This window comes from Mizuhopecten yessoensis, unplaced genomic scaffold (assembly GCF_002113885.1).
Source record: "Mizuhopecten yessoensis strain PY_sf001 unplaced genomic scaffold, ASM211388v2 scaffold2073, whole genome shotgun sequence".
Lineage (NCBI taxonomy): Eukaryota > Metazoa > Mollusca > Bivalvia > Pectinida > Pectinidae > Mizuhopecten > Mizuhopecten yessoensis.
Genome location: NW_018404364.1, coordinates 272,622 through 288,657, shown reverse-complemented (window position 1 = coordinate 288,657; position 16,036 = coordinate 272,622). Strand labels below are relative to the sequence as shown.

At 37.0% G+C, this 16,036-nt stretch overlaps 2 protein-coding genes across 7 annotated transcripts in view; one reads left to right on the top strand and one right to left on the bottom strand.

Annotated features, from left to right (window-relative positions):
• The first annotated feature begins 361 nt into the window (after positions 1–361).
• LOC110445012 lies at positions 362–7,100 on the top strand. Its single transcript, XM_021489375.1, has 4 exons — positions 362–503; positions 2,082–2,326; positions 2,901–2,993; positions 6,351–7,100. The coding sequence occupies exons 1-4, from the start codon at positions 433–435 to the stop codon at positions 6,536–6,538; spliced, it is 597 nt and encodes a 198-aa protein (XP_021345050.1). The 5' UTR covers positions 362–432; the 3' UTR covers positions 6,539–7,100.
• A 2,947-nt stretch (positions 7,101–10,047) lies between these two features.
• The window catches only part of LOC110445076, a 58,794-nt gene continuing 52,805 nt past the window's right edge, over positions 10,048–16,036 (bottom strand). For all 6 annotated transcript variants that reach the window (XM_021489496.1, XM_021489473.1, XM_021489488.1 and 3 more), the window contains one exon: positions 10,048–14,415. In XM_021489496.1, coding sequence (XP_021345171.1) covers positions 13,167–14,415 — 1,249 coding nt within the window. In that variant the 3' untranslated portion in view covers positions 10,048–13,166. The remainder of the gene's footprint in view (positions 14,416–16,036) is intronic.

Below are 16,036 nucleotides of genomic sequence, written 5' to 3'. Positions count from 1 at the left end.
TTTCAGGGGTGAATAAGTTAATGTTGTGTCCCGGCACTTCGAACTCACAAAAAAATGTCATGATTTCAGAGAATCTTTAGCCTCGGGTATTGTTGATGCTCTTCTGCATAAGAATACCTTAGACGTTGCCATGTTGTGGAAAAGATGTTTAAAAGCGGCAAACGGGCTTTTGTTATTATTGTAGAACTGAAATAGCACGCTATGGCCCGAGAGAAACCTTCATTTAAATCGCCGCTGTAACTTTGCATTTTTTAAATAACAGGAACTGTTGGCAGACAATATTTGTTACATTAGTACGCTATCTTTTAACAATAAGTGTAAAGCTAGATAAAACAAAAATGCATTTTTGTTTCAGCAAACAGTAACACCATTCTGTTTACGTCTTATTTTGTGTCACGTGACCATGCAAAATTCTGCTGCAACAAATATGGCATGTCCTTGATGAAGATTTCTACCCAGGCGGATAACGATGTCGTCGAATCCTTTCTTCGAACATTACCTGGGTATTTTTAATATTTTCAAAAAATAGTTTTAATTAGATATGAAATAGACCGATTAATATCATGAAAACGCAGGCAGATGAAACCTTGCACACTTCAAGAATGATTTTAAAATTCACCTGTTTACGACTTTTTAATATTACTACACTTTATATTCATATAAGGAACAATTATTTGCATTGTGATCTTATAGTGTAAATTTAATTATCTATATGAACAATGTAATGATGTAGGCTTGTCTCCCTCTCTAGAATGATTGTCACACATACCCTGTAAAGCGCCCAACAGTGATTCTATAAATTATATCGGTTGTTATATGTATATGGTACAGTGTGTGCGTTTGGTATTAATTAATTTGCTTGTATGATCTTTGTTGATTTAAATGACTTTGCATATACAATGTAACTGTCAATAGCGAATAATAAGGAAAACACATGCAGATACATATGTATATGCATATCATGTGACGTTTAAATTTACATTTCAGAAGAAAGTGTATTTAAAAAACGTTTGAAACATCTAGATTACATCAGAAACGATAACATATATCTGCATTTGTAAACGTTTATACTTATTAGAACGTAATGAATTCCTACAATACTACGAGCTTCATAAAAACAATTACATTGATATACAACCTTGAACAATTAAGATTTGTTTGCTTCTTTTTTTCAATTTCAGTTTTCATTTTTAATTCTGTCGTGTTCTGTTGAAATTAAGATTCAAATGTGTTTCTTTAATTCATACCTTTTTTTTTTTTTTTTTTTAATTGTAAATTTAATCATGCAAAAACAGTGTAATGTTTCATAACTGTTATTGAGATTTTTGCTGGGGAAAAGCGGACAGAAAATGTCTATATTTAGCTAGACAAGATAATCTTACTTTACTCGTGAGCGTAAGAAACGACAGATCTGAGTACAAATTGCAATTCGGACTCATGAGCAACATGACCAAGTCTTGAATAATCACTACGCACTAATGATTCCTCCGTGTTTATATACTTCTAAGCTATACTACACTTTAGAAACTACTTGACAGGTAGTTATTTTTTAATAATATCAAACACTCAAAACTTCTAAATGCGTCAAAAAAGTCTTGATTGAACATCATAGTTATACAAAAAAGTCTAGTACATTGTGCACAAAGTAGTTTAGCGAATTCGTTTTATCAGATTATATCCCTGCATACGTGGTGATACGAGTTTAAATATAGCTAGCATGCAATATATCATCCTCGCTCTCTGCACCCCTTGAATATGTCAAAGCAAAATCGAAGGTCTAGTTTATACCACCTTGTGGATGAGACAGGAAGACGAGTGTCATCCTTTGATGTACATCCAACGAATCTAGCAGCCGCGTAACGGTAACATTGACTGGCCTAAAAGCCGTGTGTAGCTCCCCTGAAATCTTCAAAGGACAGGTATCAGCTAAGCACTTGGTCGGGGTTTGTTGCTACCTGAGACCAATCAGATAGCTAGCCGCGTGCCTTCGATTTTACTATGTCTTATTGTAGGGGTGCAGAGGGTGAGCGTAACCAATGGAGTATCGAGGGTGACAATACATGTGTCTTATCAATTTCTAGTGTTTCCGAGATGTGGATTGGTGCATTTCAAGATCCCATGTCCACGAGTCCAGACGCCTTTATCTGGCCCGATGGAGAAACCCCCAGCTGGCTAAACTGGGACAGTGATACGTTGGATATCATTGGTTCCAATTCTACAACCAATGAAACTCTGTGTATCAAAGCCAAGTTGGAGGAGCATCCTGGAATGTTTTGGGTCATTTCGCCTTGTGAAGCCCTTCTGATGTATGGCTGTCAGGTTGGACGTAAGTTGGACTTAAAAATATTCATCTCGAGCAGCTTGAAATTTTGGTCTTTATAGATATGTCCTGGTCGTGATTCGTTAATGTCTTAAGAAATCATGATTTCATTTCTTTAATTTTACAATAAGGGTGATAAACAGACACTCATATTTAATGGTAGGAGAAACTATGTCTATATTCTTCACAGTCTAATTAAAATCAGACTTTCGCATCCCTCTCGTTTGAAGTTCTGTCGCATGGAAGCGACATACAAAGAATCAATTTTAATAGGATTGCATTATTTATCTTGTTTGTGACGTCATCAATAGTGAATGTGTGCGGAGCTTATGCCAATTTCAGGCTGTTACTCCTATTGAACCGATGTCACGTTAACATATGTAAGTATTAGAAATGAAATGTAAGTCCGCTAATCAGACTAATGAATAAGATAAGTATGAATCATACACAGAAAAATGACTGTATGGCGATGGCATAGCTTATACAGTATCCGAACGCCATCAGGTAAAAAAAAGTCAATGACGACTAATGATACTACAATTAGAATCCATTAAACGCATCGTTTTTTTTCCTTCTCCAGTTAATGTGTCCGTTATACCCAATACCCTGACCGACGCTACTTGTCCGAAATTGGTCAAACTGACCGGAAGAGACATCAATAGGACTAATACAGGTAGGTGTTTTAATACAGTTCAACCTAGATGCTGTAAACTACAATTAAAAAACTTGAAAGAAATCAAACCATTCCGTGAAAAAAATGTCATATACAATCTCTCATGTGCCATAAGATAGAGAGCACAGCTCCCCAGCAATCAGATCACTACGCCCTATTTCGTTGCATGCTCGAAAGGGGGTTCGCAATCCTGTAATGTAGGCGTATGGGTACTGCTCTATTAGAGCTTTTTAGAGGAAGATTCCGTAATAAGCAGACTTGATATAAATCCGGAACAAAATGAATCATATATCAAAACTTTCTCACTTAAGTCAAATAATGACTCTAAATAAGCATATTACAAATGTCTGAAATGTTTATGTGTCCTGTGACTCATATCAGTAGGTCGGTAACATATGTGTCAGTAGGTCTATAGAATATGTGTAGTTCAGACATTTGTAACGAACCCCTGTTGATCAGTATTAATAATAATCATATACAGCATTTATATAGCGCCTTATATAATTTGTAAAATTACTCTTAGGCGCTTTACAACATATGGATAATAGTAATGATTATAACTGTGAAAACAAACAACAAAGGCTTGCAGTCACTTTCATACATTTAACAAGCAATATGCACATAATTGAACAAATAAAAGGGTTGTATTTACATGACGTCTTTGCAAAGATTCTAAAATGCAGACGTGAAGAGGTGAGTTTTTATGTCCCTCTTGAACTTGGCCAGGGTATTCGACTTCCTAATAGCAGATGGTAAGCTATTCCACAACGTAGCCGAAACCCTCTGCAGACGACTAGTTAGTTTGTCAGATATACCACAGAGCAGGACGTTACCATAATCCAACCGAGAGGTAACAAGTGAATGCACCAAAATCTTGCATGCAACTTCAGTAATAAACTGCCGAATACAGCCGATGTTCCTGATCTGGTAGTAACAGGATTTGGCAATAGCGTTCACTTGTTTCTCCATGTTCAGAGAACTGTCAAAGTATACCCCTAGGTTTTTAACAGCTGGAACAGTCTCAATAGTTCTGGCACCAACCTTGAGCTGGATAGTCATTGTTTGCTGACACTTTGGGGAAAAGACAATTAGTTCCGTCTTTTCCTGATTAAGTTTAAGCATGTTGGCGTTCATCCAGATACTGATATATGTCAGACAAGCTTCCAGACTTTCTGAGACTGTATTCCAACTGTCCTGTGGTTACAACCTGTGGTGCTGTGTAACAGACGATATTTCTGATAAATTGCATGAGTGTTAAAATTGTTTCGATTGCCGGCATTGTTGATTTCAACCGATTTGCATTTTTTGTACGATATTACAGACCTTGGTCTTGTTTTTGTTTTAATAACAGGTTATTTTTTTATATTTTATTTAGCACATACATTTACAATTGCATTGTCAAGTCCCACAATGCACAGCGATATTTCGACAGCCGTCATGTGTATTTACATGGAATATTGTAGTTCCGGTCAGTGTTGTATTAATACGCTAAGAATTGTGTATCGTGCTGCATGGTAATTAAAGTCCCATCAACGATACAGCTTTCAAAGAGGCTATATAGTGACAATGCCATGCAAATATTAATATTTAAGCATTGAACTGTTTTTGTATGGTATTTATGATCTATTTGAATGACACAGCTTTGCAAGCAAACAACATAATGCGCGCTAGCGCATTATGATTTGTTTGCTTGCAAAGCTGTAGCGCATTATGTTGTTTGCTTGCAAAGCTGTGTCATTCAAATAGATCATAAATACCATACAAAAACAGTTAAATACTTATATTTACTTTTTCTCTGCCTCTTATGTTCTTTTTTAACTTATGATTTATATTTAAAATTAAAAATGCCCGCCTTATCGACAGTCCACACAATTTCGTTCAATAGTTGGAACAGCGTATTCCACAATTCAGTATCAATACAATTGCGTATGATATGTCTATAGGATGATTTAAGTTTATCAATAGAACTCTGAGCTGAAAGTTAGATTTGAAATTGTTTCGATTTTTCCCCGGAACAACTTTCGTGCATGGACAAATACAGTGAACACCGTAAATCCGACCTTGCCCTCCACGAGGGAGTTATTTTTGGAAGTTAATTCGAACTTTTCTCTTTTTTTCTGTTAGTAATTTTACCAAAAAATAAGTTGTGTTGTAATAGAGCATTTACCAAAGTGCCCAAAAATATGTTCTATGTCGAAACTGAACAATAATGTTATAGGCAAAATAGGTGAGACTAGACATAAAATAATTAGCCACAAGGACAAGATCAAAATGATAATTTGCCACCTAATTGGCCTGGGACTAGAAAGCAGTGATTGGCACACACACAAGTAAAGATACATGTGCCTTCAAAACGGAGGATGTACGGGTTGGAGGTGGGCGATCAAAATTAAACAAAACTGTCTGAGCATAACCCACCTGATGTTATTGAAATGGCGATGTATAGCATGTGACTTGTTGTTTTGAGTTAAGTCACGCGACTCACTCGTGGGGAGCCTAAGGGGGATTTCCGAAATCGGTACAATACCCAATCGTCACCTCCAACCAACACAGTTAAAAACAACGTCATGAATTAACAGACCAATGCAATATCAACAGAGACTATACATTACTATATATTACTATATATACATGGGCGGATTGGCCGAGTTGTTAACACTCCGGCTTTCCAAGCAGGCGGTCGGGATTCGATCCCCGAAGTCGTCGCACGCATGGAATATTCAGAGAAAGTGTTTTTCTCCTGCCCACACAACTCTAAAAACCGAGGTGGAGTATAAAATGGTCTGGGGTGGGTGTTGCGGTATATGTGCTGTGGCATTCAAGTGAGGTGGCACTATGCATGATGCAGCTTGAAGTACGGTCCCAATACAAACAGAACACAATACATCTCCAGCACACACGCAGGCATTCACACATAGTGAGATATTAGCCAGGTGGTATAGGACTAGTAGTTAGCGACTGATAAGGCAGCTCCTGCGGGTATTGATTAGTGTATATGCTAATTGTATTCGTTGTATTAAATTGTATATCTATGTACTGTAAAACGCTTTAGAGTGGCTTATGTTACATGTAGCTAGATAGGGCGCTTTATCAAATGTTGTATATTTATATTTACAATACCCGGATCTAACCCGGACAGTGCTAGGAACTGCTCCTTTTTAATCTGTCTTACTTTCCTACTTGTCGGTCATTTTACGATTCGTTAACGACATCCATTCCCGGAGTCATCTGACTCGTTTATGATCTAACATTTGACTGCACGTTAACAAAAACTAACCCATATTTCAATTGATATCCATTCTCCCATTAGCGCTGTTTTGTTACGTAATGTAAAGTCTACTTTCGATTCATTCACAGTCCATAACTACGGTTACTTCGACGTTGATGACCAAATACACACCATGGGTACCCAGGTCGGCTCCAAGTTGCTCCAGAGCGTCACCCATGCCTCCACAAACTGCGCCCTCCACTGTCTGGATTCGGTCCTGTGCGCCGAGGCAATTGTGATTGCAGACCAACTCTGTATCATGTACTCCGCAGTTTGACAGCTTGTCCTTTCACGCTTACTACGGCGACTGTTAGGAATGTAGAATCGTGTGCTGTTTTTGCTTTTCACGCCACATCAATTTGAACTCGTAATTTGCTGTAGTAGTACCACGATATATTCTTCAATTATATCAGACTAATGTTCATGGTCAGGGTTTGAAATATTTAAATAAAGTTGTGTTTATTGTGTATGTACCACGCTGGTCTATTAAAACGAACTGGCAGGGGAAAACGTTATGACTGTTACAATGATATGTATTGAGAAAAGCAACATCGAGAGACATGTGCGAAATAAAGCGTTTATCACCTAGATAAACTGTCCATACGAATGGTCAGTATGGTCACAGGGAACGTTCATATGTAAATAACTCCAAATTTGATTTTGCCCTTTGTTACAGGTTTTGTGATTGGTTAGAAGTAGTACATGTGACCCAAAAAACAGCGTTTGATATTAGTATGAACGGCTGTTTTTTATTTCATGGGACTACTTTGAAATCCAAATCCGCTTTTTTCAGTAAGCAATTTGATTGTCGTTCGAGTTGTCTCCCATTGCCTAAAATAAACTCGCCGTGAAAAAAATGCAAGGTCTACTGTTTATTATTATTATTTTATTATTGTATCTTAGACTTATTGTTTATCTTCAGTAGACCTATCTTAGGTTTTAAAAATGAATACTTTTAAACTACGGTTGACCATATTTACAACAGTGACACGTTCTGTCGTCTGACGAACCGACAATATCAATCTGACAAAGCTCAGTGTCAATATTTCGATTTCACGTATGTGGGTCCGCACAGTGATAAAAAAGTGACAATATAAGGAATTAATCTGTATGTACTTACACATAAAATGTATTAGCCGTGAATTTCCACGAACATGACGACAGGGCATGCGCATACGCTGCACATAGCGGGGCCGAGATTACAAACAACCGAACCCAGAGGGACGCGGGGTTTTACTTACGACGCATAATGTTCCTCCCATTACATACAAATTAAAGTGATCCATGAAACAAAAAACACGTGACGAGTCTAGCTCATGCACTTCCCGTCATAATAAACACCGCTTTCCTCAAACCGGGTGGCAACCCCGACCTTTTCGTTCTCCAGAACCATCATCCCTCGAATTCGCCATTGCTAACTTTCTCTTTGTAGAATCGCCTAAATTAACATTCGTAAATTAAACCACTGTTTCTTCAATATTTTCTCCAGCAAGGTCACTCAAGCCGGATGAAGTGGCCTTGAGAAAATTTTCAAATGAAATAGTTTCTAGATCTCCGAAATGACGTTGCGATGTTAAGTCATATTACTACACTAAATTTACGAATGAATGAAAACAGTTCGTAATTTAAAGGCTGTTTTTGGTTTGACTTTCCATTGATGGTGATTTGGAATTATAGGGTACGGCCACTCATGTGGTGTGTAAGTAAAGTTTTCCGCGTTCATACTTGCATGAACACTGGAAAAATGCAGATTGAATCACTATATAGTTCTCTATAACATTTGTTGTCAGTACGCCGATTTATCAATGCGCTTATCTGTAAAATTTAAAAAAAAATATCAATTCAAAACAAGATTGAAACGATTATTTGTTTAGGTACATCGTTTAGCTCAAGCAATTACTGACGCGCTTACATTTACGTGTTGATTACTTCGTCAGTTTTCCAACTTTTGGTGATTTGGATATAGATGACATAACGTTACCCCATGGTCAGTTCGTTCTGATCGGATCATGTGCTTATACGTACACGTACATGTACATGTATATACTGTGTGGAATATTAAAGTGTTCATCGTCCGAAACAATTAAAATATTGATTTTGCGACGAATCTCGCAGCGTTGTTAAGTGTGTATTAATGTTGGTCGAGTCTGATAAAATGTACAGTTTACGCTTTATAAAATGTATACTGCTATTTCCCCCAACAGATAATTGCCTGATTCTTAATTGAGTTTATAGATATCTTTTTTTTTTTCAATAACTGGAAACGATTTGTTTTAATTGTTGTCTGGGGTTGTAATGACAATTTTCTAGCCAAAATACATTTTTTTCACTGACAAGAAATGTCATGTTTTTTTTCTGTTAACTACAAGTTTAATTTACAATTTTGATGTTTGTTCTGTATATGAATTTACCAAATGAAAACAACCGCCATTAGACCATGAATACAACGATGCTCGTGCAACCGGTCAGCTGATTTCACACACAGTGACAAATCATATTACTTCGCATAGTACCGTTTTTGAGAAGAGTTTTTCCCCTTCTCCGACAAAACCATTGAACTTTTTTTATTTATTTTTAATGAATTACAAAAATATATTTATAACATTGACATAATTAATACTGACTTCCGACTCGCAATCGGTTCCTCGTGGTCACGAACTTTCTAACACCCAAACGTCCGGCTGGGTAATCCCCGTGACATCAACTTGCGCATTAAATCCAGAGAACTTTGTAATGACACAGGGCACTTCATCCAATCTGATTAGAATCATCTGTTACATGGCTCCGCCTGAACATCTGAATGTGTTGCGGTCAGGGTCACGTTCAAGTGACCTTTAGATGAACCAATCAGAGGCGCGCTGGCAAAAGTTTGCCAGAGAACCGGAATATCATGGTTGATAGATAATTAGCGAGGGGTATCGAACAGACTAATTTTTCAAAACAAATATGGCGGCGGGAACTTACGTTTCTACGACGCCAAGGAAAACGGACCAATTGGGTAATAATTGCGTAGGCAACACCGCCATACACTCTTTCTTCTCTAATAAAGCTTTGAATATGTTTTTTTCTGTTCCGGTTTCAGATTATTCAATCTCAAATAACTTCAGAACTTTTGCATCATTCTCATCAATGTCCGCCATATTTGTTTCAACTCCGAGCGCCCTTTTGAAAGAGGGTTTCTGATTGGTCAAAATGTAATGAGTATTTATAAATATAAAGGTCACCTGAACGTGACACTGACCGCGGCACACTCAGATGTTCAGGTGTAGTACGAAGTTAACGAAGCCATGTAACATATGATTTTAATCAGATTGCACTTCATCCATCAATTTATCATCCGTTTCATCTGCATGTTATTTTAGCAAACCGCATATCTAACGGCTGTACAAATGAGCTATAGATGCCTACTGCCGACAGGTGTCCTGGATGGTTACTATGGTGACCGATTATTTGAAATAGTGCGGACATTAACTTTCTAAAATATATAATATGCGATGTTTAATGCAAAAAACATCAAATAAGATCACCTTTTCTTCTAGAAATATATTTTTCCGTTTCAACAACATCAGATGTTCGGTGGAAGTTGAACATTTGTAGTTTGTGTGTAGTCTGGAGTTCTGGTTGTTCCTTTTTCTAGTTTTCCTTTTCGATACTAATAACAAAAATAATAAACTTACAAAAAGTGTGGTAACTTTGTTTATTGTAGTTCACCGTAACGTAAATATATGAATTGAATGGATTATTTTTCATGTATATTTTTCATGTACATTGCATCAGTAGCTGATCTACATATATTCTGGGGAACGCTAACGTGCTCCACAGGATATGTAGATCAGCTACTTCTATTCATTGCCGCAATGTACATGAAAAAATCCATCCAATGCCTATTTGAACCTCTTTCTAGATTTCTGTCAAAATAAATAATTGATAAAGGGTATACTGCTGTGGATGTTATCCAGTGACACAGTGCTACATATGCATGCTGGTATAGATGGTTATGGGGTAATCTAAATGACACTCGAACGTGGAATACGGTGAAGGCTCAAGGGATATCGTTATAGGTAACCTGGCATTTTCTTGGAAAACAAATCTTCCTTTATCCCTTAATAACATAACGTAAGAAGCGATTTAATTGAGGCCGTTTTTGCAAAATCGGGGGTTGTCGTCTGCTTGGGGACATTGAAGAAACCCAAATTTACGCTTAAGCTATGTTCCATTAACTTCCCTTTCTGACTTCGATCGTCCTTCCTTTAGACAGTGTCTTCTTTTGCACCCGTCTTAATTTTACCCTATTTGCTGCGAGAACGTTTAATCACATACAAACAAACAGTACTCGACTACACAAATGGAACAACAAACCTATATTATTACACCTAAAGCATTTTGATAGCGACGAAACGAAAAATTACAATAGAAAAATTAATTTAGATCATTTTTGTATATATTTTATTACGCATTGTGTTCAGTATTACTCCTCTGTATATGGGGTCACGAAGAATGTAAAATTGTTGGATTTCAATAAACATAATTAATTCAGTGCTCATGTGATAACTTTGTTTTTATTTAGATGATTCCTGTAATTAAATAAAACAGTTATTTACAAAAAAAAACATGTATAGTGTACAGCACAACTTGCGTGAATCATTGTCAAAAATAAATAAATAAAATTCTTAACAGAATAACGGTGAATACTCAACTGCGAACCACGACTTACGTTACCTTTGGCCTCGCTTTAGTTTCGTCCTACTTTTCCACTACTCGAGAATTCTCAGCACTTTCCGTAAACGAAAACATATGTTCTCGCTTATGGAAAGTGCCGACAGTTCCCGATCGCTCTTTCAACTAACGCTATTCTAACCATTCCGGAACCCAAAATATCATGATAAATAAAATTTAGCTTTTAAGTATGCGTATCGTTGCAGCCCTAATATATGAGTTCCAAGATCAATGGAATTTTTTAATCGTGAATGTTAAATAAAAGCATTTAAAGTAAAAATTGAAATAACAGCAACAGCGAAATTCACCAGTCATACGGAATACAATTATATTTTTCAATGTGGAGTTCTCGTGGACAATAATTGTTAACGATCAAATACAACAAATGGCAATCACTGTAAATGATTGTATTCTATTTTTAGATATCAAGTTTATCTAATTATATCTCCCTTTTACAACAAAACTAAATTCTGCAAAGTGTGCTTAAGTGATGATAAAAGAACTAAAGAATTTCTTTAATGATCCATAAAATATCGATATGAAAGTAAGGATTCATGTTCATATTTTAAACACGCATGGAATATAATGTGGCACAGTTCCATTCGAGAATGTAATGCTCAGTACTTTATCTTCAATATATGTTTGAACGCAACCTTGTTTCATACCACCAGACATGTTTAAAATATGCATTTTAATCATAAAAACATTGTGTATAATATTTACGCTTAAAACTATAGATACAGTTCTGGTTTTGCAACGATTTTTACGGAATGTAGAAATAAGATAATATTCTCTATAGTTGCTTATCTCAACAGGCAACACACTTTAATCGGTAATCATCGGGAATTTCCGCCTTATTTTAATTTACCGTTATGGCATAATTGATTCCGGAATGCTTAAACCTGTAGGGATCAGAGGAACGCTCATTCATGTCCAGAGATGCAAGACGAGGGCATTCTACAGTACCCTTCGGACTTCCAAATTATGGAGAAAAAAATATATATTTGAAAACCCCTCGGATAAAGTTTCCTTGTCATTTATCTATGAACATGAAACGGTCTTTGCTCAGGAAATATGATAATAATGTGCAAAATTTCAAATTATTGTTTTTTGCAATTGTATGGTTTAAAATAATTAAAAAAAAAAGTTTTCGCTAGTCATCCAAACCACTAATTGTAACGTTTGTATTTATAGAACCTAACATGTGATATTATATATTAAAAAACCTGTTTATACCGAACCCTATGCAAACCAAAAACCTGTAAAATCCGGACCTTTACTCATGTAATACCACAGTACATAGTATTGTGATCATATGATTTTTCAAAACTTAAATGTTGAATAAACCAGAACTTTTATGAGATAAATACTTTGCTCCTTCTAAATTGGGTTGTACAGCATCGATGCGTCACACGCCACACGCGCATGTGGTTAGGGTATTAGGGACTATACAAATAATATAGACTAGTATAAATTATCATTGTGAAATTTAAATAAATAAATCATTCAATTCTCAAAGTTTCTTGTCATAATATTATTTTTAGAAATTCCCATTGGAGATCATTACAAAAGAGTTTGATACGTCAAGCCGTTAATTAAAAGAATAAAGAATGATGAAACGGGTGTTCGGGGCACTGTTGTCAGACTCTAGTACGCAGTATATATATAATATCACGAACCCATATGCCTGTGGTAACACGTTACACGTACAAACCGTTGACGTATTGTATACATGTGTGTTATACTAATGCCATGGATGACGAGCGTCTAAAACAGAAATAGAATGTAATGTACATGTATATTTGCTGTCTATGATATTACATCGATACATATAAGAGACCTAACGTGAAACCAAATTTAACCAACAGTTGACTTACAAGAGCGTTCTCGAAAACCCTTAATTATTTCCTGAACCCAACATATTACTAGTTTATCTGTGACGCTCTACATAAACACTACCAAGGGAGATAACCATGTCACACTTCGAATGTATACACATGAAGTTACGTTCGTAAGAGGATATCATAACAGTACTGTCAGTCCTCATTTCTCCCACAAAACACTACTGTACGTAAAGTGTATCTGTTGAAAAACATGTGTACTTACTATGCAGTTCAAAGAAAATTGTATGTTGTGCACAATATGTAAATAATATATCAGAACCATTGAACGAAGGGAGATAAATCTCGTTATTCGTCCGGTGCCTTCTGTAAGAATCCAGTTAGAGTGTCATTCCGTAAGTTCAGTTCTTTCACATCTTCGATAAGATTTTTCAACTCCCTCTGTCGGATTTCGTTTTGTTTGTAAGTCTTACGCAACGGGTTTAACTGGGGGTCAAACTCTAACCGAGTCCGTTCGGGAGTAGCTGTGTTGAATACAATCGCTGGCATGTCAACAACGATCTGTCTCTTGCTTGAAGAGGGTGGTGTGTCGCCTGAATAATCCGAGTCGTAATTATGACTTTCGGAATAGTACTTCCGGTCACGTCGTGGTGTGCGCCTGGGATTTGTTCTGTGTCTCGATTTGTCGAGTCTCTTCAAAATTGATCTGCCCTCTACGGCGTTCACTCGTTTTCTACTATCTCTCCCGTCGGATCTCCGACTGCTCTTTACGGATTCTCCATAAAAAGACAGATCGTCTTCATTCGGAACTACGGGTGTGTTCGTGGGGAGATAGTAAATGCAGTAATAGTCCTTAAGTTGCTCCAAACTCATTTTGTCTTGGTCCATTGTGTCAGAATGTTGAAAACTAGGCGGTAGGATATCATCGTAGTCGTTGTCGTCGTCTGGTTTTATTAAACCTTTGAGACGGCCCCCAGTTTTGAGTGTACCTTTATATATTTGACCGGGTCGTTCTAGAGAAGGGTATGGGTATAATTTAGGGGACGTAGATTTCTTTTGTAACGGAGAGGTTTCGAGAACCAATTGTTTGTTAGAGGTTGTTGACTTTCGTCCGATGTTTGGAATGCTAGACGTAGGCTGGATTAACCTCTGCAAGTTCAGTTTGAAGCTATCATCTGGAGTTCGACCCGGAAGTGACGACGTAGACAATAATGGACTACGAGGGGATTTGAAAAACGCCTGTGGCTCCATTATTTGCTTTCCCTCGAGGGACATTATCCTTGGCGGACTACGCCTGGGCCGGGTCCGTTTGAACTGTTCAACAGTTGTCAGAAGCGCCTTACGTGGCGGAACATCGAATCCAAACCCATCCGTGTCACGTGGTCGCATTGTGGTCCGGTTCTCTTTGCCGTTTTGCCGCTGTTTGAGCCGCTCGAGAGCGTTTGATAGATTCTCTTGTTCCTGGTTGATAAGCTCGTCCCTGAGCGAGGACAAACGTTTGAGATAATCCGCGTGATGTTGGTACGATGTCCGACCGTCCTCGAACCACGGCAGGCTCCTCGCACGACGGGGATCGATACTGGTTCTCTCCATCAACCTGTGGACAACAAAGAGAAATGGGGTCAGTTACACATCACATAAATACGCATCGCTAACAGGTACACAACAATGATTTAATAACAAGTAAACGAGACACATATCATACATGAAAAAAACTAAAAACAGTATAAATGTATGTGATTTGTGTAAGAGTTAGCTCCCCTTAAACCTGGATCATATTTGAGTAGTATCAATATACACTGTTTATGTAGTCAATTTAAAAACAAACTTAATCAGTCAGCATATTGTATTCAATGCTGCACTGTTCGTACTGAGAAACTTTTCTGAAACTGATATTTTCAAATTAGGTACAGTACGTACAGTGTATGATATGTCTTCAATATGTTTGCTTTTGTGGCGGAGAAACACAGTAATAACCGACTTACAATTATCTAGACCAATTACATAATTGTTTCTCAAACAGGAAGTATCATTATGTGAAAAATATTTTATACATGATACAATATAGATATACCAAAATCTTAGTAAATCGAAGTGACAATACTGCTTCATGTTCATGTTTAAAAGAAGACACTCACAGAAACACCATTTTAGCTACAACGTTGTTAATATCGAGGACAGAAAATAATGGAAACATAAGGATTGAGGAAGACACTTCGAGAACAAGTGAAAACATTAAATGAGGAAGAGATGAAGATAATTTTGTTCAGTTCATAATTAAACGTTGATTTCGTTTGTATTCGGGACTGTTTTTTTATAAAACTTCTTTGATCGTATAAGAAATTCGTGAAAATTGAACATATATGCAGTACGCTTCACTGCACTATTTGCACAGTATACAAAGTATGAAACACAGAAATATTAAACAGGTTAATTTTCACAGCAAATACAAAATGATAATAATTATAGGTTCTTATATACCGCGTTATCTCAACCTAGTCGGTAGGTCGTCTCAAATCGGTTCACACATTATTATCCATGGTTATAGGGCCTTTGCAACCAGCCAACATCTTTCTCAACTCCCTCGGTGGGCAAACAGACGGTGCTGCCTTTTCGACGCTTACAGCTAGCATGAGACGATTCTAGCACTGCCCAACCACGTACTCATTTGCAGCTGAGTAGGCTGGAACAAGCGGAATAAAGTATCTTGTTCAAAGATTCAACACAATACCGTGACGTAACTCGAACCCGCAACCCTTCAGGCACGAGCCCGGCATCCTACCACAACTCAAAATCCTCACACATGTATATATATATGTGTAAGTTATATCCCTTTGTACTATGTAGTACAGTATACACAGCAACTCTGTTATTGGATTTATATTCAACATATTCTGTAGCAAACGCAGCAAAATCGTCATACTTAGATGTAGACAGTATTGCATCATATGCAATCCCCTCCCCCCCCNAATTGACTCATGATCTCATTATACAATGTGCACTTTCCCTGGTTATGTCAATATTTATGGATACATGAACAAAAACAATACAAAAAAATACACGAGTTGAACACTTGAACGCTGACAACAAGTGTTAAATATATATTACCTGAAACGCTATAAGTGTAATAAATTATTAAGCACTCTGATTGATAGAAAATGTAATTATACTTGTCACACCACCAGACTCAGACTTTTATACAGTGTAATAACACCATC